Source organism: Vulpes vulpes, chromosome 8, assembly GCF_048418805.1.
Source record: "Vulpes vulpes isolate BD-2025 chromosome 8, VulVul3, whole genome shotgun sequence".
Classification (NCBI taxonomy): domain Eukaryota; kingdom Metazoa; phylum Chordata; class Mammalia; order Carnivora; family Canidae; genus Vulpes; species Vulpes vulpes.
Window position 1 is genome coordinate 88,928,499 of NC_132787.1, and position 24,346 is coordinate 88,952,844.

The window sequence follows — 24,346 nt, forward strand, 5'->3', positions numbered from 1 at the left end:
TTTCTCTGTATCTCTCGTGAATGAAGAAAGAGAAAGAGAAAGAGAAGAGAAAGAGAAAGAGAAAGAGAAAAAGAAAAAGAAGAAAAGAGAAAAGAAAAAGAAAGGAAAAGAAAGGAAGAAAAGAAAAAAGAAAAGAAAAGAAAAGAAAAAAAGAAAAGAAAAGAAAAGAAAAGAAAAGAAAAGAAAAGAAAAGAAAAGAAAAGAAAAGAAAAGAAAAGAAAAGAAATTGAGTAGGCTAAGTCCTCCAGTTTTACCTGGAGATGCTGCTGAAATTTAATTGGGAATGCACTGAATACACAGAGAAGTATGGGGGGGGGGGCGGGGAATTCCTCGGTTAACAGTATTAAATCTTTCAACCATAAACATCTCTACTCAAATCTTTGTTAATTTCTCTCAATTTCTGTAATGCAGAGGTAGAGGCATCTTTTACAGTGTATTTTACAGTAGAATTTATCCTACTGGCACAAAAGTATTTACCTACATTTTTAAAAATCTAAAAATAGCTGTCGTCTGTGGATGCCATGAATTACATAAATGACTAGGCTTCTCTTCTCATAAGCTATAGACATTTTCTTTGAGTCAAATTTCCACCTTTCTAAAGCCACAAATTTAATGTCAAGTTTTCTATGGTAGGGATTCTTCTCACTTCTAGTCATATGATACATTCCTGCCACTGCTCATTGCCTTCTTTCATTTTTATTGTCCTCCTGCTATATTTCATGTATAATCATAAGGTAACTTTTGGGATTAAAGAAGAGTATTTTTAGGAGAAAAAAACTATTGGGGGGAATGGTCTGGGTGGCTTAGTCAGCTAAGTATCTGCCTTCGGCTGAGGTCATAACCTCAGGGTCCTGTTCAACAGAGAGTCTCTTTCTTCCTCTCACTCTGCCTCTTCCCCTCCTCCCTGCTTGTGTTCTCCGCTCTCAAATAAATAAAATCTTTTAAAAAATTATATATATATTTTACTTATCTCTTTTTTTAAAGGGTTATTTTAAAAGAAGCTCTTCACTCTAACTTTTACAGGTCTTTTCCAGCACACAATGTTTCAGGATTCTACTTTCCAATTACTTCTACTTAATACAATGTATCACCTAAAGACCTCTAATAATGAAAAAATCTTATGTGTACAACCCTTCACAATTTAAGAAGTGCTTCCAAAAAGGTCATATTGTTTCCCCAACAACTCTGTGATGTCTGATAAATACACTGTCACCTTTGAAGTGCCAAAAGATTTTAACCTGAATCTCTACAAGCTTTTAGATCCAACTACCAGTGTACAAGAAGTATGTTAGAGGAACATGTTAAATGATATCATTTACTGGATTAAATGACACAACAAAATGGAGTTCTACAGAAGGCAAAAATCCAGAATGTGAGAATCTCTTCAGGGCAAATAACATAGCTTCCCCAAAAACTTAACTGCAAGACACAGAAGAGGCATTATCTCCCCAATACTGTGTGTACTTCATGGGGATCCCATTTTGAAGAAAGCAAATATAAAAACTTACGAAGTTCATGAGACAATCAGGGAAATATAAACCTACTAACTGAATATTTGAGGATTTCAAAGAATTGCTGTTTACTTTTTTAAGGTGTAATAATGGATTGTGGTTGTTTATAAAAGGAGTTGTTACTGTCAGAGTTGAACAAGGATGTATTTATGGATGTCGTCTCTATGCTTCACTATAACCTAGGGAGGCCTGTGGGCAGATACATGACACAATGACAAATAGATTGGCTAGTGCTGATAATTTGTGAAACTCAGTGATGAGTGCGTGGGGGGTCCACTGTAATAATTCTAAATGTTTTGAAATGTTTCTTTAAAAAAAAATCGGTAGCTGATTTACTTGTATTACTGAAAAAGGTTTCAAAGTATAGTTAAGGAGACAACAGCAGCAGATAAATTACGTTACATTTTAAAAACATTGTCCATTGTTTTCTACAGCTTATTTTCATATAGGTTACTATGTCATGTAACTAAAATCCACCTTTCAAATTACATACACTCACAAACTATTTTACAAGTAATTTTACAAAAATATTTAGGATGTGATTTCCCCTCGTTTTGTAAAATCACCTTAGACATAAATGATATTCACATTTAGATCAAAATATAAATCAGAAAGACGCTATTCATAGGTTACATGATTCAAGTAACCTATGAATAAAGTCACATCAATACTAAGTGGCACCATAATATTGAATCACTAAGAAAATGTAAACTGATTTTATCTAATCAGGCAGTGCTTAAATCCAATTTTTACATTAAATTTTCTCTACAGACCTCTATTAAATTCTAGAACTTAAGAGGACCTAATTATGTAACTTCATACAAGCAGTCACCAACTTACAAACACAGAAATAATAAATACCTCCCTTATATAAATTTCTAGTACTTTTACCTCCAAATACTTCAAACATAACCCCCAACCCTCTTGAATTTTTCCCCCAAACCTCCTACCCATTGCCAAGGTTCCACCTCACCGGCCCCTCTCACGGCCAGGGGGAAATAAGTTTCTGGAATCCAGAGTAAAAACTCAGGAACGCATTTTCCTACAGAAAAAAATATAAATTGTGATCTAGAATGCTGAGTATTATAGTTCAGCTACACTATGTTTATAAAAGGCTTTTGTGAACTAAAGCCTAAGACCTAATAACAAGTCAGAACAATATTTCTATGAGAAAATGCATTCCAGGTTCACAATAATTTAACACAATGCCTTTGTAGGTTGGTGACTGTCTGTATAGTGCCACCAAGTGATCTATACTTGAGTACAGTCAGAAAATATTAAATTCAAAATAGCTATATCACATGACTATTCACTTGAGTGTGCTAGGTCAATCACTTTCTAAGAAAAATTAACTGTCTTAATTCATTTGAAAAACTGCTGTAATACTTACATTTAGCATTTCGAAATCATTACTTTCTAAACCCTGTGTGAGAAGAACTGGAAAGCTATTTGTCTGTGGAAGATCAACCTTTTCTTTCTTTGTATCTATATCCAGTGCTCCCAGGCGCTCTTCAATGCTAACCTGCAGAACAGAAATGATCTATTAATGTGAAACCAGACAAGGCCTAAAGTAGCTTGGTCCAGGGGCAAATGGGTGGCTCAGTCAGTTAAGTGTCTGCCTTTGACTCAGGTCATGATCACAGGGTCCTGAGACCAAGTCCTGCATCTGGCTCCCTGCTCAGCAGGGAATCTGCTTCTCCCTCTCCCCCACCACCCACTCATGGCTCCCTTACTCTCTCAAATAAATAAAAATCTTAAGGAAAAAAAAAAAAGCTGCAGAGACAAGTACAATAACCACAGGAAGGAAGGTCTAGGGAGCTGAGAAAAAATGAAATTTTATAAGTTAAGAGGTTAAAATGATGACCAACTATCACTAAACTAGCCAGGACTGCTCAGACAGCCAAGAGAAGAGGCATCACTGGAAGTCAGCAACATGCGAAACCCAATGGAAATCATCACAGCAAGTCCTGGCTTGATGTATTCAATTATGTGACCCAGCTGACCACTAACAAAGGCCAAAACAGCACCTTCTGTAGTTAGTACAATGTCTTCTCCATTAACAGTGGCCAAGTAAATATCTCACAGTCTACAATCTGTAATTTCAGGAACCTGTGCTGCTGGGAATGAGAGAGAGAGTTAACAGCAGCAATCTCAGTTCCTCAAGTTCCAAGTCTGGCTCTATCCGATATATGTGTTAGAGTCTCAAGAAGAATCTCAAAAATCGTCAGAGTGCGAATCTCAAACATCATCAGAGTGCCTTGATTACCTCATTTTCCCCCAATTTCCTCTTGCTCTCTACTTCCTCAGTTTGTGGAGGAGCCGGCTTGATGGCTGCATGATGACCAGGCACCCCTGGCACCAAAACTTTTGCTTCAGAATTCATCACTGGTGTTCTCACCTGTTGAATAGGAACAGCAGGGACGTGACCAAAGAAATGGTGCCTTTGTCCTAGCAAGATTTAGCCCCAATGAGAAAACGAATTAAAAGGTTCTTCTATTGCAAAAATCTAACATAACTAACTTAATATATGAATTAAAGATAAATTTTAACTGAATGTTGGCAAATATGTTTTTAAATTATAATTTGAAAGTTCAGTTTTACAGTTTTCAATATCACATTAGAGTAAAAACCAGGAACAATGTTTACAGATTACAGTTTACTTAAAAACATTAGAGTATGCAACCATCTCCAGTAATCGAGCTTTGCCAGAAATGCTCAGACAGCCAAGAGAAAGGTGTCATCTCTGGAACTCAGCCAGAAGCGAAACCATATATGGATGTCATCATAGCATGTATTGGCTTTCCCTTTCTCATTAAACTGCCAAACATATGATATCTACATATAGACGCCATGTTATATTCAAAATAAAGCATGATGATGATGATTAGTGTATATACGGTGTTCAATTCCAGACCCATCATTTTAGGCTTTATTCCACCGTTAAATGTAAGATTCTTCTCAAAGTTATGCTCCTTTAAATATTGACATTGGTAAAATAAATTGATAAATGTGATGTTTATTTAATGATCATCCGTGGGGGCAGAGGCTAACTCCCAGGTTTCAACTTCTAGTTATCTATTCACTCATGCACTTAACAAATCAAGAGCACAAGAGTTTTATAATCTTGTTATCTGAGACCTAATCCCACAAACTTGTTAAAACAAAATCATAAAGAGATGGTATCAAAGAGTCTAAACATAGTATTACGTAACAATTCGATTCACCTAAATCTCATTTTTCTCAATTTCTAATATAAAATGCACTCACCTTTGTTATAGCCGTTTCTACTTTGGGGGCCCAGCAGTTTGAAATATCTCTTATTAAACACATATGAGGTTCTTTGGAACTTAAAGCCTGGGAATATAATTTTAAAGAGGAGAGGGTATGATGGAGAAAAAAAAAAAAAAAAAAGAGTGTCAAATAAAGGAACTGGGAATAAAACATGAAAAGCAAATGACTACTTGTGCATTTTTTATAAAAATACAAAAAAGCACAGAAAGCTTCCCCACAAAACTGAGCCACTCAGACTGATGACCATTCAGATTAACGGCAGCAGAATAAAGTGGGTCAGTATTAAGCATAATGTGTACTTTCTTCAGTTAGGAACTGCTCGAATTTTTCACGTGTATAGTTTTAAAAGATCAACTGGTTTTGTTGTTTTTTTTTTATTTATTTATTCATGAAAGACACACAGAGAGAGAGGCAGAGACATAGGCAGAGGGAGAAGCAGGCTCCCTGCAGGGGATCCTAGGACTCAATCCTAGGACCCCAGGATCACCTCCTGGGCCAAAGGCAGATGCTCAACCACTGGGCCACCCAGGTACCCCAGATCAACAACAGGTTTTGTGTTTTTTTGGGTTTTTTTCCCCCATGAGAAACACAGAGAGGAGAGAGAGAGAGGCAGAGACACAGGCAGAGGGAGAAGCAGGCTCCATGCAGGGAGCCTGACATGGGATTCGATCCCAGGTCCTCAGGATCACACCCTGGGCTGAAGGCAGTGCTAAACCACTGAGCCACCCGGGCTGCCCAATCAACAGGTTTTTAAGTGCAACAGATTTTAAAGAAAACATTCCAGTTTGTCACCCCTATAAAGAATAGTATAAGCTAAAAAAGAATATTTCTATCCTAAAAAAGAATGTTTCTATCCTAAAATTTCCTACTGCTATATTTCCCACAACCAAGTCAAAGACAGCACTGCTGATGAACAAAAATGCTCTAGGGTCCACATCCTTGATGTGGTATCAAACGGTGGGAATAATCAGATGCTGCAAAGTACAGGTTACCCATAAGGTGTTATGGTTATATGTAATCCTCTATAACCATATCACCAATTAGTATCCAGAAAGAACCCAAACAAGCAGAAACAATGGCTTTATCTGCAGAGAAGGGTTAGGGGGTCCACATACAGCAAGAAGACTTAGGTTTACAGCTTAACACCTTTCTCTTTTCATTAAACCATATCCATGTGTTAAGTTTTTAAAAAGCAAAGAATAAACTCAACAAGAGCTTAAATTTAAGCTTAAAATAAACTCAGCCGGAGGTTGCCTGGGCATGTAATATTCCACTCATCATCTCCCAGGGGGCCTTACTGAATAAAAGCAGTATAGGGACACCTCGGTGGCTCAGTGGTTGAGCATCTGCCTTCAGCTCAGGGTGTGATCCCAGGGTCCTGGGATCAGGGTCCCCATGAGAAGCCTGCTTCTCCTTCTGCCTAGGTCTCTGGGCAGAGACAGAGAGGGAATCCCTCTCTCTGTCTCTCATGAATAAATAAAATCTTAAAAAAAAAAAAATAGTAGTATAAATGCAAGCTGAAGAAATCACCTATTGGACATGCTCATCACTTACCAAAAGTCTCCAAAGAAACTTCTATAATCAAAAGTTAAGTAACTGTACCACTCATTAAATTTCCACTGAGAAAATTCAGTGAGTACTATTACCAAGGGCTCCTTTATTAAGATTTAGCTTTGGGAGAATTGGGCAAAATTCACTCATATCTATGCTGACCAAAATATTACCTACTAGGGACATGGAGGTACTTAGCACTTGAAATGAGGCTATTCCAAACTGAGATGTGTTTGTAAGTGAAAATATACACCAAACATCAAAGACGTAATATTAAATAAAGGAGGAAAGAGAATAAACTATCTCAAATAATTTTCATATTGACTAAGGATTAAAATATTTTTGATATGCTGGGTTAAGTAAAATTATATCCATAGCTCTCACGAATTAAAATAAACCACCCAGTGAAAGGTCCTTCAGTTAAGGGAAAATATGTGACTTCTTTTTAAGTATTCCAATAAGCAGACCAATGAATCATTTCAAAATCATTTTTTTCCATGGCCATATTGATGTTGTATTGCTCTACTCCAGAGTAGCATCTACGTACCACTCGCTCAATGATGGGCTGAAACCAATTCCCATATACAAGCAACAATGACATTTTGTCTGAGCAAAAACCAGCTGCTAGAATAGGGATGGGTTTTGGTGTTGATTTCTTGCCTTTCCCAGGTGTTGCTATCTGAATTGTGCAGTTTGAAGTCAAAGGCTTTTTGCAGTATCTAGAAGTGAAAAAAAATTAATTAGAAAATTTGAGTAACATCTCATACAAATGCTTTGAAGTTGGCACTGAGTCAGAAAATGCAACCCTCCTGTGGCCTCCACACTACAACTGGCGTGACCAGGGTCCCCAACAGCACTAGTGTTGCTGTCAAGACCTTATCTATCATCTAGCAAGACTTCACCATCAAAATTTGCCTGGAGACCCATGTGCCCTCCTATCCCACTGTCATGTTCCACAAGGGGCCCAAGCTCCCAGGTGCTCTCTCACTGCCTTGAGCTTCAGCACCAGATGACTGACTATATCTGCTCCAATCAGCTCCATCTCCATTTGTTTCCAACCCCCAAAAGCCTCACTAGGATCTCTGCAACACAGTTCCAGGAGCAAAATTTCAGCAAAATTTTATCAAAAGAATCCTATCCTCAATTTCTTCTCTCAGGACTTTCTTCACCTTCTTATTCTATGCTGGCTCATGAGGACAGATCTCCCAGGTCGTACCTGTTTTGCCTCCATAGCCTTTGTGTCAGCAGCCCTGGACAGGATTTAAGTGTGCTTCCTGTTTGTCACAAACATTTCAAGACAAGTAGTCTCTCCCTCTTTCACCTCTAAAACCTTGCAAAGTGTTGTCACTAGATACCAGCTACCTCCGTCTCCTGCTGTCATCCATTCATTTCTGGGTCACTCCCCTTTATTTCTTAAATATTTTAGTGGCTCCACTGTCAATCCATCCAACACTTTCTTAGTGGTCTCCATATTCACCACACAGCCTGATAATCTGACACATGGTCCTCTCAGTTCCATACCCTTGCCACCTCCAACAACCGTGGCCTCCACTGTGTCTCAGTCACTTACTCCTCACGTCACAGACATCTTATCACCCACAAGTATACCACACTGCTCCTATCTTTCCAACTCACTCCTCCTAGTTATCTGGACTCCACAATCATCTGTCCAGGACTTCTGGTCTCTGCTTTGGCCTTTCACCCCTCCGTAGGCTATTCTCAACACATCAGACAGAATGGCTTAAAGCTTAATGTCTTAACACTTAGGTCAAACCTCATCAATCTTCTGCATAAAAGCCAATGGCTTACTGTATTGCCTAAGGAGAAGTGCCCAAGTCCTCACTGCTGCCCACTACTTCCAGGCCCTCAATTATAATTTTTATTTATGATAGTCACACAGAGAGAGAGAGAGAGAGGCAGAGACACAGGCAGAGGGAGAAGCAGGCTCCATGCACCGGGAGCCCGACGAGGGACTCAATCCCGGGTCTCCAGGATCGTGCCCTGGGCCAAAGGCAGGCGCCAAACCGCTGTGCCACCCAGGGATCCCCTAGGCCCTCAATTATATATTCCACGTACATGCATGACTGTAAATAAAGGCCTCAAGTGTTACACAAAAAATGTTAACAGTTACCTCTAGGAAATAGAACTCAGTGGAGGGAGAATTATGCTTAATAATCAATTGTCTATATATCCTAAATAATGTTTTATACTTTCATACAATATTTTATATTTAAATAAAGTCCTACACCAGGATTATAAAAGGAAAGACCAACTGACAAAAAGTTGAAATAACTTTAAAGTTTACATGACTGAATTTTGGACCATGTTTATAAAGTATGGGTAAAGGTTGGCAAACTTTCTATAAAGAGCAGATAATATTTTAGTTCTGGGCACCACATATGATCATACTGATTTGACCCACAGGTCATAATTTACTGACCCTTGGTCTATGACTACTACACATCCCACCAGCCTCACTCCCCTCTACTCACCAAAACATTAGCATTGCCATGTTTCACTGACCCACGTATGTATTATCTAAGTTAGAAATTAAGATTTTGTTTTTTGTTTTTTTAATATTTTTTTTAATTTTTATTTACTATTTATGATAGTCACACAGAGAGAGAGAGAGAGGCAGAGACACAGGCAGAGGGAGAAGCAGGCTCCATGCACCGGGAGCCCGACGTGGGATTCGATCCCGGGTCTCCAGGATCGCGCCCTGGGCCAAAGGCAGGCGCCAAACCGCTGCGCCACCCAGGGATCCCAGAAATTAAGGTTTTACCAAGTTCACAAGCAAAGTTTTCCAAACGAACCACTTTCTTTTAAAATAGATTATCAGAACTACTAACATTTACTAAGCATATTATTATAAAACTACTTTACTAACCACATATACGAAGAAATGGTCCATGATTCTAAAAACTTTTGAGTTCTCACTAAGAATGCATATAGTCATATGGATAAATAATAATGCTTTCAAAATAATTGGTCATATGGATAAGCAATAATGCTTTCAAAATAATGTAACTGAAAAGTAATCATAATGCAAAGAATATTGAAGTGGGAATAAAAAAGAATAACAAATCAGGGAAAGAAAATAAACTTGAGAAATTTCTTACCCATTTAATATGTGTTCAAAAAGATGAACTTGACCATCTCTGCAAACAACAGCTAACTTGACAGGCTAAAAGAAAAATTTACTGATTATTCTAAGGGGTTAATACACTTCAGTCTACTCTAATGGATAATTGCTTTAATACACTTATCAAATTTAAGCTGTTCTCCCCCAAACCCAACCCTTTAAATAACCAGAGAAGTTAGAACACCAAGGTTACACAATTGCTGCATTTAAAAATCATTACTCTCATCAAAATGACAATTGGAGTTTTTGTAAAGTTTAGAAATGAAAGTTTAGGGGAAGAAGTTATTAGTCAAGGAGAATACAGCCTGGAAGTCAAAAGAGCGAAGTTACCACTACCAAACCAAGTGCAGAGACTGGCAAAAGGGAACAGGTAGGCCTTGCATGTAAGAGCAGTAGGGATTGCTGAAAACACCTCTGCCCACAGTCCCCATCCCCCATCCATAAGCATTCACCGCAGTGATTTACCTTGAACAGTCTAAGCTTACTTGAACAGTCTAAGATTTTTGTTGTATTTTGTTCTTCCTCCCTTGTGTCCCCTTCTTTCCCAAATCATTAAATCAATACATTAATTTTAAAAATACAATTTGCAAAATCCAAAAACAAATTCTCAAAAATCAGGCCATTTACCTCTTCTTTATTTTCTGACAAAGTCAAATCAATATACACAGGTTCATCTGTAACTGTAAAAGACATCACTGCATTCTTTTCTTTGTTTTCTGACCGGACCTGCCTAGATAACAAAACCAATGATTAGATAAAAAGAAATTTAAAAAACAAACAAAAAGTCATGAGCGCCTATGGGGAATCACAACATTAGATTTCCCCACAGCTTTTGCATCCTGAAAGGTTTCTACAGATCACACTCAGACACATCTGTGTCACTGCCATTTACCATGGATGATGAAAGGAAGAGAAAAAGCACTAATGCACTTACGGAGATTTAAACAATGAGTAATATTCTCTATTCTTTTCCACTATTATTTGCCTATCTTGATGCCAGTACCACATTGTATCCATTATTATAGCTTAACAACTCAGGAAATTAGGCAATGTGAGCTCTCCAACTTTTTCTGCTTTTTCAACATTGTTTTGCTCCTCTATGTCCTCTGTATTTTCATTTGAATTTTAAAATCAGACTGTCAATTTCTATAAAAGTGTCTTCTAAGATTTTGACTGGGTTCACATTGAAGCTACAGATTAATCTGAGAATTTTATCACACCACTACGAAGAAGAGAAGAGTTCGGAAACAGACCTATATGTGTATTCACCCAAATGATCCTTATTAATTGTTGACTCCTTGTTTAAGAATTTGCCTACTTGCTAAAATTTATTTATAAACCCCCAAATCAGTACTTGTGGAACTTCCATGGTCTTAACAGGGTATGCTCATAGCAGCGAAAAATAAGAGTTGCCGACAATGTTAAACAAGGCTACCCTCTGACTTACATCAGCTCTCATACAATAAACTAGTATTATTAGTATTATTTAGAATACTAAAAAGATTTTTTAGTGCCACGTTTTTTGCTTTTATGCTTTTTGTTGGTGATTTTTTAAAGATTTATTTATTTATGATAGACATGGAGAGAAAGAGAGGCAGAGACACAGGAGGAGGGAGAAGTAGGCTCCATGCCGGGAGCCCGACGTGGGACTCGATCCCGGGACTCCAGGATCACGCCCTGGGCCAAAGGCAGGCACTAAACCGCTGAGCCACCCAGGGATCCCCTTGTTGGTGATTTTGCTTTTAAAATGTCCCCTATGAATGTACCTAAAAGAAAAAAAAGCTGATATTCCTTATGGAAAAAAATATTTGTGTTAGGTAAATTCTGTTCTGGCATGAATTAATCAACTGTGTGTCTGTATAATAAAGTATTATTAAATAGAAACACATAAGACAAGGTTATGTATTGATTAAATGACAAAGATGTGACCAACAAGGCTTGCAGAAACCTAGCCTTGTATTTCCCAGAGAAATAATAGTTCAATCTCACCAACTCAGTGCTCATGAGGACTTATTATAACATAACTACTGCAAATAACCAGAACTGACTGTATGTGTATACCCATGTATATGTGCAAACCCAGTTCACTGGAAATACTCTTTTCAATAAATGGTACTGGGACACTGAATATTTCCAATACAGAAACATAAATTTCCATCCATTCCTTGAGATGCAAACTGGTACAGCCATACTGGAAAACAGCATGCAAGTTCTTCAAAAAGTGATCCAACAATCGCATTACTAGGTATTTACCCAAAGAATACAAAAATACTAATTCAAAGGGATACATGCACCCTTGATGTTTCTGCAGTAACAAATATCTACAAGAGCCAAATTATGGAAACAGCCCACATGTCCATCAATTGATGAATAAAGATGATGTGATTCATACACACACACACACACACACACACACACAAATGGTGTATTCAATTAAAAAAAAATGAAAACTTGCCATTTGCAGAGACATGGGTGGAGCTAGGCACTGTGCCCGCAATTCTCTCCATCTCCCTCTGCCCCCACCACATTGCTCTTTAAAAAAAAAAAAAAAAAGGCGTGTCCTTGTAATGAGCACCAGGTGCTATGTGGAAGCACTGAATCAGCATATTGTAATATTGTACACCAGAAACTAATATTATACTGTATGTTAACTAACTGGAATTTAAATAAAAACTTTTTTAAGGGATGCCTGGGTGGCTCAACGGTTGAGTGTCTGCCTTTGGCTCAGGGAGTGATCCCTGGGTCCTGGGATTGAGTCCCACATCAGCCTCCCCACAGGGAGCCTACTTCTCCCTCTGCCTATGTCTCTGCCTCTCTGTGTCTCTCATGAATAAATTAAAAAAACAAAACACAAAATTTTCCATAAATGGCCCTCTGGGGCAGCCTTTTAATGTGGGTTTTTAATTTTTCAAGTTTACTCCTCTGTTGCCAGGAAGTCCTCAGACCTACGCATACAATTTGAGGGATGTTAAAACAAAAATCAACTTCTCTTTTATAGAAGAAATTTTGTGCTAGAGACCTTTAGGTCTAGGGAGCCAAAGAGGTGAAGCATTTTTAAGACTAAGATCAGGATGTTTTGGTGGCAGATTTTAACTTTTTGGCATTACTAATTTCTTAAGTAAGTTTTAAATCTTATGAAACTAAAAGGAATTATCCCAACTGGCATGCCTCAAAAACTAGAAACAGGAGAGAAAACCAACACAATGTGATTATGAGAGACATAATTAGGAACTATGGCTCAGCCAAAAGTTTGAAGGTGAACAGAAGTCCACATTAGGCCTTATGAACCTGTCTCCACCCAACTATGTCAAGATTACATATGTGATAAGGCCCACTTGTATAAGGCCCACTTGTACTGAATATTATGTAGCATAAATTCATAATAACTTGATATGATAGAAGAACACAGTCAACTAATTTATTACTAGGATGAGAAAATAGTTTTTTTAAATCTCCACTTATTCTATCCATGAATAAGCAGCTTTAAAAAAAAAAAAAAGGTTCACTCTCAGATCTCATAAAATCCAAAAAAACTCTTATTTTCTTCAAATTAAAAATTGCCCAATGGCTATTTAATACCAAATTAACTTTTACTTTTTAAAGTAGTTCCAGGGGCACCTAGCTGGCTCAGTCAGTAGAGCACATCAATTCTTGATCTCCGGGTTGTAAATTCAAGCCCCACATTGGTTGTAGAGATTACTTAAAAATAAAATCTTTAAAAAAAAAATTACGAAAAAAAAGGGGAGAGTTCCAAGGAAAGTTAATAACAGCAACTATTGCAAAAAAAGGGGGTGGGGGAGGTACCTGGAGATTTCCAGACAAAGCCAAAGAATTAAATGTCCTCAGTGAAACATCCATCCATAAATAGACATTACTTCACTAACCTAGAAGTCCTATCTATTTCAACAAAATCAGAGATTAGCCCAAATTTTTAAAAGGTTATTTATAACTTGCCCAGTCACAAAAATATTTAGACCACTCTACCTCTAAACAAGCAAGGAGGAGGTTCTATTAAATGCTCTTAAGGTTTTCTTATACCTGTTTTTTTAGGCAGGCTCTATTCTTCATTACAAGTAAATCTAACATTAAGTACAATAAAATAAGTCTCACATTTATCACTTGTATGAACCGTACAGGCTGTGAGATATTCTTTCAAGGCAATGCTACCTCCCAGATCCAAAAGACTACATACCAGACGTTGAGTAACCGGTCATGTACTGCTCCAGACAAGAAATAAAGACCTGTGATCCCATCAAATGGCTGGCTCTCATTAGGAGGTCTGATAGTAGTGAAGGTAAGTGATGAAACTGGCGTTGCATGGCCTGTGAAGTGCTAGAGAAAGTCAAATCTCATTTAGGAGAGGGCACAGAGCAGCAACAAAAATTAAGAGTCCATGTGGACGGATCATAAGCAATACATATGATCCATATCTGAAATCAGAACTCCAGGATAAAGGCAACAGCTAAATTGAATTCTAAGTAAGTGAGGTTATATGTGCTACATTCCTCTCACTTTTAAAAACTCCATCTGAAAATACTGAAAAATCACAATGTCCTTCTAACTCTCATGGCCCTACTCTTTCTTCCATTTTTGCATTAAAAATCCACTTAATTCTATGCATGTTTAAAGGGATGCCTGGGTGCTCAGACACAGCCAAGGAATTGTAGGTCCTCATTTTACTCTCAGTGAGTCGAAACCACAATTTTAAGGCATCATCACAGCACCAAAAGTACACCCCTGAGCACACTCAAAATGCAGTATTATATCACTATAGTAAATTCTGCAAATGTACTAAATGCTGGATGTAAGCTAGAAATAAAACTATCATTCTATAGCAGAATAAAAAATTTTTAATTCAAACTCTACTTATTTGTTCTATTCATTTTTCAAATGCATTTGAAATAGACATGTCTAACCCATTTAATATCAACAAACCAGATTTAGAAGTAACTGCTGTCTACAGATTCTACTATTTGATATGTATGAAAACAACAAAGCTGTATTCTTAAAACAATATGCTATGGCTCAGACTTTTTGCCCTTCTCCACACTTACTCTAGATGACTATGAGGCTTACAACTAATTTGATTCACTCACTCTGTAGATTTCTTTGGTCTCCAAAACCCACAGTTTGATTGTTCGGCCAGCTGAAAGCAACATCTTTCCATCTGGGCTGATACACAGGGAGCTGACACTGCTATTGTCGCCTTTCCATTTGCTGTATTGTGAAGAGAAACAAAAACATCTCAATGAATTTGGAGAAAACAGAGCAAAAAGATAACAAAAAACAAATCAGGCATTAAAATATTACTTAAGGTTCAATGCCACATTGCATTCCCTAAAAACCTGTGTCAAGTGACTAACCATAGAAGTACACTAAGGTAAAGCCTGGCCAACAAAACAAATTCTCAAGAAGTACCAGAAAATGTAAGAGTAAGTGTTTTAAAAATGTAAAATGAGAAGTTGTGCCCCCTGTGATCTATGAAGTAGATTTTGTGAATGTCCAGGAAACTCTATCAGGCTGACTGGACCACAAGTCCATCCTATCCCCACCATGATTCCTGCACTCTGTGGAAGGGTGGCCTTTAGTTTACTTAGCAACACAAATTATTTCTCAAGCTACAGTCCAAAAAAGTTATTTCTATCCCAAATCAACAAGATATACCCCAATCTGACAGAGCAAAATAAATTAGGTCTAGATGATTCCCTTCCAATATTTTAAACATGAGTAGCAACATGAATCTTTGCAGGTTGTCACACACATTAATATATTTATACACAACAAGGAGCTTGGCTATTCACTTATAAAATCAAGAAACAACAGTAGCAATCTTCTTCCCAAAAAAGGTTAGTTATAAAGTAAAAGAAAACATACTGCTCTGCCAGTCACATTGGAATATTAGGGATCCCTGGGTCAAATTAGGGATCCCTGGGTGGCGCAGCGGTTTGGCGCCTGCCTTTGGCCCAGGGCGCGATCCTGGAGACCCAGGATCGAGTCCCACATCGGGCTCCCGGTGCATGGAGCCTGCTTCTCCCTTTGCCTATGTCTCTGCCTCTCTCTCTCTCTCTCTCTGTGACTATCATAAATAAATAAAAGAATTAAAAAAAAAAAGGAGTATGTCAAATTACTCATTTGGAAAAACAAAAGTAGATTCCTCTCTTACACTACACACACACAAAAATGATTAAACTAAAACTGATGAAAATTAAGTATTAAAAAATGTATAGGAGAGTGTTTTTACAATCCTGGCTTAGGAAAGACCTTCCAAAGCAGTTACAAACCATAAATCATAATGGGAAAAATAATCTGATTTAAATAAATAAAACTTCTGTACTACAAATCATATATTTAAAAGCAAAAGGCTAAAAAATATCAAAAATTTAAACTATGAGAAAAGGATTAATATTCAAAATACATGAATAGCTCTTTATATAAAAAAAAATAACTCAAGTCCAAAAAAAGAACTCAAAATAAAAACACATGAAAGAAATAAACAGGCAATTCATACAAGAAATACAAATTGTCAATAAACATGAAAACACTCAACTTTACTAGTAATCAAGGAGAGACAGCAGTAACATAGGAGACCTTTTCCTTTATCCTTTTCAGCTAACACTTTCAACAATTTCTCAGGAATTCCCACAGCTTCAACATTTTATATTCATTATTCCACACATATTCACTTAACATACATATTTAAAAAAAGACAGGGTCACCACCTGACAAGCTTCCTTGAATCTACCTTCCCACTCAGCACTGAAACAGTCACAGAACTACCACTGCCACAGCTCCCCCCTTCCACCACCAACCCCCCCCCCATAAGAGCTGTGCAACTCACAAAGTAACCTCCTACACATCAGTATCACCTGAGAACTTATTAGAATTTGACTCCCAAACCCCACCTGGACCTACTGAATCAGCTCAGCTGTCTGCGCAAGTAATTCACATGCACATGACAGCACTAGAAGATTTCTCTGTAGAAAATGTGACTGAGGGCAAAGTAATAACCCACACAATCTGACATTTGAAGGCTTCCTCATCACTCTACAAATGAAGCCCACAATTGAGCCACCCACCACACAGGCCTTCCAATCGGCTTTTTAATATTTTATTTTCAAATAACAGGCAGCCAAGGATCCTCAGTCATTTGAAGAATGCCTTTAACATAGAAGAAGCTAAAATCAAAAATCACATCTTTAAGAGGGGAGATAATATAAGGAATAAAAGAAAAATACTTTAAATCCTGTAATTATTATCTTCAGAGAGTTAGAAAATATTATATCCATGAAGGAAACATGAAGCAACCAAAAGAAATATTAAAAGAACAAAAAACAAAGCTCCCAGAAGTTAAAAGTATGGGTAGAGAAATTTAAAAATTGGCTCCAAGGTTGGAAGATGAAATAGGGGAAATCTCCTCTGTAACAAAAGAAAAGGACAAAAGGGAAAATAAGAATAAATTTAAGGGATTAGTCCAGGAAATAACATCTATGTAATGGTAGGTTACACTAGAGAAAGGTCAAAGACAACAGAGGGATGAAATTGTCAAATAAACCGTTCAAGGAAAAATGAAGAACATGAATACTCCTGGGGTAAATGGTCCCTTGAGTAATTCAAACTAAATAAAAACACACTGGGTATTTTAGAACATAAGGATAATTAATACTGAAAACTAAAAACCAATGAACCATAAATAAACAAATCAATGAACCAATGCTTCAAAATCCTGAGTTATTTCCAACCTAAAATTCTCTCTTCACATTCTAAGTCAACTGTGAGGATACAATAAAGCCGTCGGCAGATGCGCAAAATCTCAGTAAATTTACTGTCCACATACTTGTCTTAGGAAGCTACCAATTAGTGGATTTCACAAAAAAGAGAAGAGTAATCCAACGAAGAGAAAATGGGATCCAAGAAATAGAGGTTCCATCTGACAAAGAGAATTCTCAAGATAATAATGAAAGAAAATCCCAGGATCATCACTGATCAGCAGATCCTGGAAGAAAGCTGAGAAGTCCTCCAAGAAATAGATGAACCTGGAGGGAAGCCTTCAAGAAATAAATATAACTGGTATAACTGGTATGTCTGGGTGGCTCAGCAGTTGAGGGTCTGCCTTCAACTCAAGGTGTGATCCTAGGGGTCCTAGGATGGAGTGAAAGCCTGCTTCTCCCTCTGCCTATGTCTCTACTTCTCTCTCAGTCTCTCTCATGAATAAAATCTTTAAAGTAAATAAATAAAAATAAATAAATATAACTGATTAACTGATGTGTCCCCCAAATAACATCCTACTGTGAAAGTGAAAATGAGCAAATAATAGGCATATACAAAACTAAGCAAACGAACAGTAAGGCAACTCTATGACCTAAGAAAAGCACAGTTTCATGCCAAAAAATAATATAAACCTGGTAGAGTACAAGGCTTATCTGTAATAATATTTAATGCAAACAATGAACAGCCCTTCATCAAAAAACTGTGATGTAACAATACTGAGAGAATGAAAAGAGGAGAGGCTAGAGGCCGAGAGCTAAATTCTCATCTTCCATAGTAGGAAGTCAACACATAATAACTAAAATGGAACACGGAATCTATTAACAGTAGCCTAAGAATGTCAATAATGAAGGTAGAAACACGGTATCGTATGGGACATAGGGGGGATGAGAGTTCAGGCTCAGATCCAACCTATTTCTGGGATTAAACCCAACACTGCAGAATGTGAACAAAAGCCTTGAACATTAGTAGCCCTTATGTGAAGCACATACAGTTGCAGGGGCCCCACCCCAGACCTAGTGGAGAATCTCCACAGGTATTTCTGACAGTCATCAGTGGGGAAAATACTGCCACAGATAAATGGAGGTACAATATTTATGGAACCTCCAGGCAGATGACTTGTTCATCTGCACCTCCTGCCCCAAGCCCTCCTTCAAATTCTAAGCCTCTATCACCACCCCACCTGCTTGACTTTCATGTATTATTTCAAATTCAACTTGTCTGAAAACTCAAAACCATTTTGCTCTTCTGGCTGTAATTTCCATGAACTGAACCACTACTCCCCTGGTAAATTCACAAAGCTGAAAAGTTAAGAGTTACATTTAACTTCTTTCTGTTACTTAATACCCCCTTCCATGTTACCCAAATGTTCTTATGGGTAAGAATGTTGGTATCTTTTCCATTTTCACCTCTCACTTAACCATCCCACTCTTGAACTACTACAACCACCTGGAATCTGGCTCCTTTGCCTTTGAACCCGATCTTTTCCATTTATTCTACACAATGCTGGCAGATAACCTTTTCCTGAAGTATCATCTTGGTAACTTTATTCTTAAGACATAAAGTTCAGGGATGCCTGGGTGGCTTAGAGGTTGAGTGTCTGCCTTTGGCTCAGGTTGTGATCCTGGAGTGCCGAGATGGAGTCCCACATCAGGCTCCCCTGCATGGAGCCTGCTTCTCCCTCTGCCTGTGTCTCTGCCTCTCTCCCTCTATGTCTCTCATGTATAAAGAAATAAAATCTTAAAAAAAAAAAAAAAAAAAAAAAAAAAACCATGACGTTCAGTGGCACTCTCTCCTGCTTATGACATAGAATCTAGAACTCCAAGAAAACAACTTTAAAACAGCAGGAAAACACTGGACCAGAATCCAAGACAGCAGATAAGAACTTCTTTCCTGCCGCTTACTAGCTAGAAGACCACAGGCTTCATTATCATTCCTAGGGTCCTCATCTGCCTAAGCTGAACTAATACAACATTTACTAAACATCTACTATAAAGCCTATCAGGGATCCCTGGGTGGCGCAGCGGTTTAGCGCCTGCCTTTGGCCCAGGGCGCCATCCTGGAGACCCGGAATCGAATCCGTCGGGCTCCCGGTGCATGGAGCCTGCTTCTCCCTCTGCCTATGTCTCTGCCTCTCTCTCTCTCTCTCTGTGTGTGTGACTATCATAAATAAATAAAAATTAAAAAAATATATATATATATAAAGCCTATCATAGGATTAGGTGCTTGAACTAGAAAAGTTATCTGAGATTTTTATGTATGACAGGTAAGGCCAGACTCTTAAGATACTTTGGCCCATATCCTCTACCAGCCATTATTCCCTAGTATGTAAATCCTCTAAATCTTTCACGTCCCTTTCTCCTAGCCTTGGTCTTGCCATCTCCCCACCTTCCTCCCCTGCCCCCTAAAGGATTCTTCTACCCTCTTCATTTCAAATCTTACCTCTCCTAAAGGCCAAATCAAATCCCTTCTCTACCACCAGGCCTTGCCAACACTATCCAACTCATGGATATGTCTTATGGTATGTCTTGTGCAATTATTTTACTCTCATATCATTTAACATTAATGTATTAAAATCTCACAAGCCGGATTAAAAAGTTCTTTGACAGCCTATAACCTCATTAGTATTTTTCTACATTCTGTGTGTCCAAAATCAAACTTGACCTACAGCCAAGAACAGTCTTTGGTCAACTCTAATGCATTTTCAACAATAACCAAGTTACCCCTCCAATACCATGGAACCATCAACATTACTCACCACTTTACTTTGCATGTCTGTGTATTCCATTCCACAATATATTTATCATCTGAACAACTATACAAACAACCATTATCTTGATGCCACTGTATGCAGTTGACCTTGTTGTCATGTCCACCACTCTACAGATAAAAAAAAAAAAAAAAAAAAAATTAAAAGAAAAAAAAAAACACCTGATATAATTACACATCCTGGAACAATTAATAACAGCCAATAAAAAAAGACAAGCTTTTTAATGTAACTAAAAACACACTAACCTATATCTACCCATTTCCAAAATGAAAAAAGAGATAAATCACCTATAAATACATCAAGTGTCAACTTTCCCTTTTTTTCTGGAAAAATATACTTCCACATCATAAGTCAAAGGATTCTAGTTCTAAATGCCACTTGCTTGACAGGAATGCCATCACTAAGATAAAATACCTTGTGTACAGTGGCAGTTTGTGACCATTGAGTGAACTAATAGAGTCAAATCTCAGATTTTAAAGTCGGTATTTAAGATAAAAGGCATGTCTAGCCAAAACTATCCTTGAAAATTGCTTTTTAAAAAAACTACCAAAACCATCTCTCAATAAAGAAATCAGTTTCTTCAGGTAAACATTAAATATTTCCTCATGTTATGGAAGATACCATACCAACGATACTTTAAACATTCAACACAGCTAGATGATCACTCACTCAGCAGCAAACAGGAATGGAGACGTCAACAGGGGAAGGGCAAGTTCAACTCTCCCACCAACCTCACACACATTCCAGGACAAACTCATTCAGTAGAATAAGGTGTTACATCATCTAAACTGTGAGCAATTATGATTTTTACTTTTCTACTTAAATTCACATTACAATTAAATGAACACATGAATCACCATCATGTACTTATGTAAGCTAAGAATAAAACTCAAAATCACTACTTCTATTACATAGATTGCTCCAACCTCAAAAGAAAAATACTTCTAAGTATCAAGTTCAGCTATGTCCTTTCCCGAGAATGAGCTATCGACTCAAGGAACTAAGTCCTATATCACTGACACAAAGAACTGAATAAAGGATATAAACAGGTAAATTCCATAGAAAAAATTTAGTAAGAAAATAAGATTTTCCAAGTTAGTATACTATGCATAAAAAGCCTTAACATTTTGACTCATTAATTACAGATTAGTAATTCTGGGAATCCATGTAAACAGCAAACAAAATATTTAACAACAAAAAATTGGAAGACACTTTAATTCTCAGTAATTATTAAATCACCAAGGGATTATCTAATTTAGTAGGATTTTAGGCAGTCATTGAAACTAGTCCTTGGCATATATGAAAACTGCTCATGTTGTAATTTAATGGGAAATAACAGGAAATGAAATAGATGAGTAGAACTATATTGCTTAAACACATGCATAAAGAAACACACAATCTATTAAACATCTCTCAGTGATAGAACAATTTTTTTCCCTTTTCAACATTATGTAGTTCCAAATTATCTATGGAGAATGTTACTTAAAATAGAAAACACTTTGATTCATACATATATAAAGCATTCCTATATAAAGACAGAAGCTCAGGGAACACCAAAAACATAATGTAATAGATGACGTCTGAAACAAATTATGCTAAGTTAAATCACTGCCCTGTAGTGCCAAACTCTCACTTTGTTCTGTGATGCTGAGGCTGGAACTCCAGACTACATTCCTGCTTCGCCAGCTAGGTGGCCAGGAGGCTCCACCAATAAGGCGTGCTAGAGGGAGATAAGGCTGAAAGAGGAACAAGGAACTTGTTCTATCCTGTCTACTAGTGTGCATCAGCCAGGTGTTTCTTTACCCTAGCAGAGAAATCCTTTCAGTAGCGGCTGAACCCAATATGCAATTGTTCTAATATCTGAGGAACTAGTCTCCTCCCCTTTCTTCAGAGACACCCGCAGTCAGCTAGAGCTCTGTCCTCAGAGGTCTGGACCCCAAACCCACGGGGTCACTCCTCCACAAGAGACAGCAGCAAAGAGAGCAACACCTGCTCCTCAAAGGTCTGCATTTCAGCAGTGATCCCAACTGCCTCCTTTGTCCCCCAGCCCAAAAGGTGGTAAGCGCTTTCCCGCAGTCACAATTTGTGGTACCTAGAATTCTTTTTACCCTTTATTTTTAAACCTCGTCAAATAAATAAATAAACAAAGCTCGTCAACAGTTCTTTATATTCTAGCCTATAATAAAGATTATGTTACCTATTATAGCTATTAACAAACATTACCACAATTTTAAAGGTGGAGGCAAAAAATACCCCATGGTGTAGATCCTGTAACATTATTCTATTGTTTTTAATAAATCTCTAATAATCAGTTTCTTCATCATTTCTTTTATATACAATACACACACACACACACACATCTATACTTACTATCAATTTACTGTGTAATTCTCCTTTCACTGTACTGTATAATAAAATACTACCAACTGCTGTACCAAGGGCCAACAAGTCAATCTGGTTACTCGTTCCTATAGCTTCTGATTTCCTTTTTTTCCTCTGGGGACTTTCCTAGGGGGGGAAAAAAACAAATGGTTCATTTTGTATTTCAAACACAAGACATCATTAACACATAAATGTAAATGCCCACTAACCCACAAATGAAATGACCGCTACCAAAAGACACTTACCATGGAGGGGGAATGGACAACTCTGAAATGCTTTCTCACTATGGGGTGGGGGGGGGACACACTCCAATGGGAAGACGAGCTTACAATTCTTTGTCCCTGTCTCCTACCTCTCTGGAAGGAAGGGGACAAATAAGACATGCTCTCGGTATTCTCTTAAAAGGTCCAAGCAGTCTCCTTGATGCTTCTACTTCTCAGAAATGAACCACTCGTGACAGTTCCAAGTGAAGCCTCCACTCTCAAGCAGAGATGACAGATACACACCAGAGCAATCAACACTTCCTTTTTGTGTTCCCTCCTCATCTTTGTGTTCTAGCTTCATTCTCAGGAAAGGGTACTCAAATGTTTTTATAAATACACATTTAGTTCAGTTTCAGTCAAAAAATAGTTGTAACTAGTAGAGTATATTAAAGTTGCTCTATCATGTGAGAATTAAGGGTGGTGAGTCTGAGTGTTCCTCGTGGTCTTGGTGATCCCAATGACCTAGGAGGCACAAGTTCCAACCTAGTGTCAAATGCCACAAAACTACTTTTGATGTACTTCAACAACTCCTGCATAAAAAGCCTGTCTGTCCAAACATAACAACTCCTGTCTGTCCAAAGATAATCAAGATCACAACTTCAGAGTATTACATCAGAGTTTACAACGCTGAAAATTTGTAATTTCAGAACTTCTCTTACATATGATGTTTTTTAAATTAAAGCTTGCCAGCCTGTGGTTTAGCATAAAGCTCTAAGAAATCCATTCTTTTAACATAAAATAGACCACTACCTCAGGAAAAAGAACATTTTCTCAATAGTGCAAGATCTTTGTTCTATAGTACAAAGCAGCAGCCCAGCCAGGATACATAAAAATTTGCCCAACCCAAAAATCGCCCATGAAAACTACAATGTTTCAGGTGTATAAAGAATATCAAGAGTAGATTTTAAAGTACTCTCCATTTTTTTTCTCTTAGTTATAGGGATGTTGCATTTGAAGAATTGTATTCACTAGACACATTTAGGTCAACAAAAGTAAAAAGATTTAACAATAGTAACTTTTTACACATATAGAAAATACACATTTTCCAAGTCCAAAGAAATGTATCTACATTAATAAACCCCAAAGAAAAGTTACAATTAAAAGCCAAGTATAAAACTATCTGATGGTCTTAACAGCAACATTTAATTTACTTGAAACATTGAAACTTTAGCACAAGCAATGTCCTAGGTCCCACCTTCATTCAGTTCAATGAATGTTTAAATCTACCTCTGAATGATCCCACAAGGCAGATGAGGTTTCTGCACAAGGTTATGAATACAAACAACTATTTCAGGCAAGAGCAGTGGGGGAAAGCATACCAACCTCCTACTATACCTCATCAGATTCTAGAAATTACTTCTCCAACTCTTGGTTTTCCCAAATCAAGTTAAAAATGATCTCACACTGAGGTTTCTAATGTGTGAAACACAGGCTGGTCCAAATACGCGTATGTTTTTCTACAGATATGAATTTGCATTAAAAAGCACATAAAGGGGTGTCTTCCAACTTCCTCAGTTGGAAGAGCACACAACTTGATCTTAGGTTGTGAGTTCAAGCCTCATGCTGGGTGTAGAGATTTTTTTAACAAGACAAAAAAATTAAATAAAAAGCACCAAGAAATTTTAGATATTAAACATTAACATATTCAAATCCTAATTTCCCTATCAACAAA

At 37.5% G+C, this 24,346-nt stretch overlaps 1 protein-coding gene and 3 non-coding genes across 4 annotated transcripts in view; all 4 read right to left on the reverse strand.

Annotated features, from left to right (window-relative positions):
- The window catches only part of WDR43 (WD repeat domain 43), a 44,559-nt gene that overhangs the window by 14,213 nt on the left and 6,000 nt on the right, over nucleotides 1-24,346 (reverse strand). Inside the window, exons 2-11 of the mRNA XM_026016014.2 lie at nucleotides 22,400-22,537; nucleotides 20,018-20,139; nucleotides 14,592-14,712; nucleotides 13,688-13,827; nucleotides 10,123-10,225; nucleotides 9,473-9,537; nucleotides 6,901-7,072; nucleotides 4,779-4,865; nucleotides 3,778-3,909; nucleotides 2,902-3,033 (exon numbers count right to left, since the gene is read on the reverse strand). Of these exons, the coding sequence (XP_025871799.1) occupies nucleotides 2,902-3,033; nucleotides 3,778-3,909; nucleotides 4,779-4,865; nucleotides 6,901-7,072; nucleotides 9,473-9,537; nucleotides 10,123-10,225; nucleotides 13,688-13,827; nucleotides 14,592-14,712; nucleotides 20,018-20,139; nucleotides 22,400-22,537 (1,212 nt within the window). The remainder of the gene's footprint in view (nucleotides 1-2,901; nucleotides 3,034-3,777; nucleotides 3,910-4,778; nucleotides 4,866-6,900; nucleotides 7,073-9,472; nucleotides 9,538-10,122; nucleotides 10,226-13,687; nucleotides 13,828-14,591; nucleotides 14,713-20,017; nucleotides 20,140-22,399; nucleotides 22,538-24,346) is intronic.
- LOC112933028 (small nucleolar RNA SNORD53/SNORD92) lies at nucleotides 3,400-3,475 on the reverse strand. Its single transcript, XR_003237598.1, has one exon. It is a non-coding gene; the product is annotated as a small nucleolar RNA SNORD53/SNORD92 (small nucleolar RNA).
- Nucleotides 4,223-4,302, reverse strand: LOC112933027 (small nucleolar RNA SNORD53/SNORD92). Its single transcript, XR_003237597.1, has one exon. It is a non-coding gene; the product is annotated as a small nucleolar RNA SNORD53/SNORD92 (small nucleolar RNA).
- LOC112933029 (small nucleolar RNA SNORD53/SNORD92) lies at nucleotides 14,135-14,219 on the reverse strand. Its single transcript, XR_003237599.1, has one exon. It is a non-coding gene; the product is annotated as a small nucleolar RNA SNORD53/SNORD92 (small nucleolar RNA).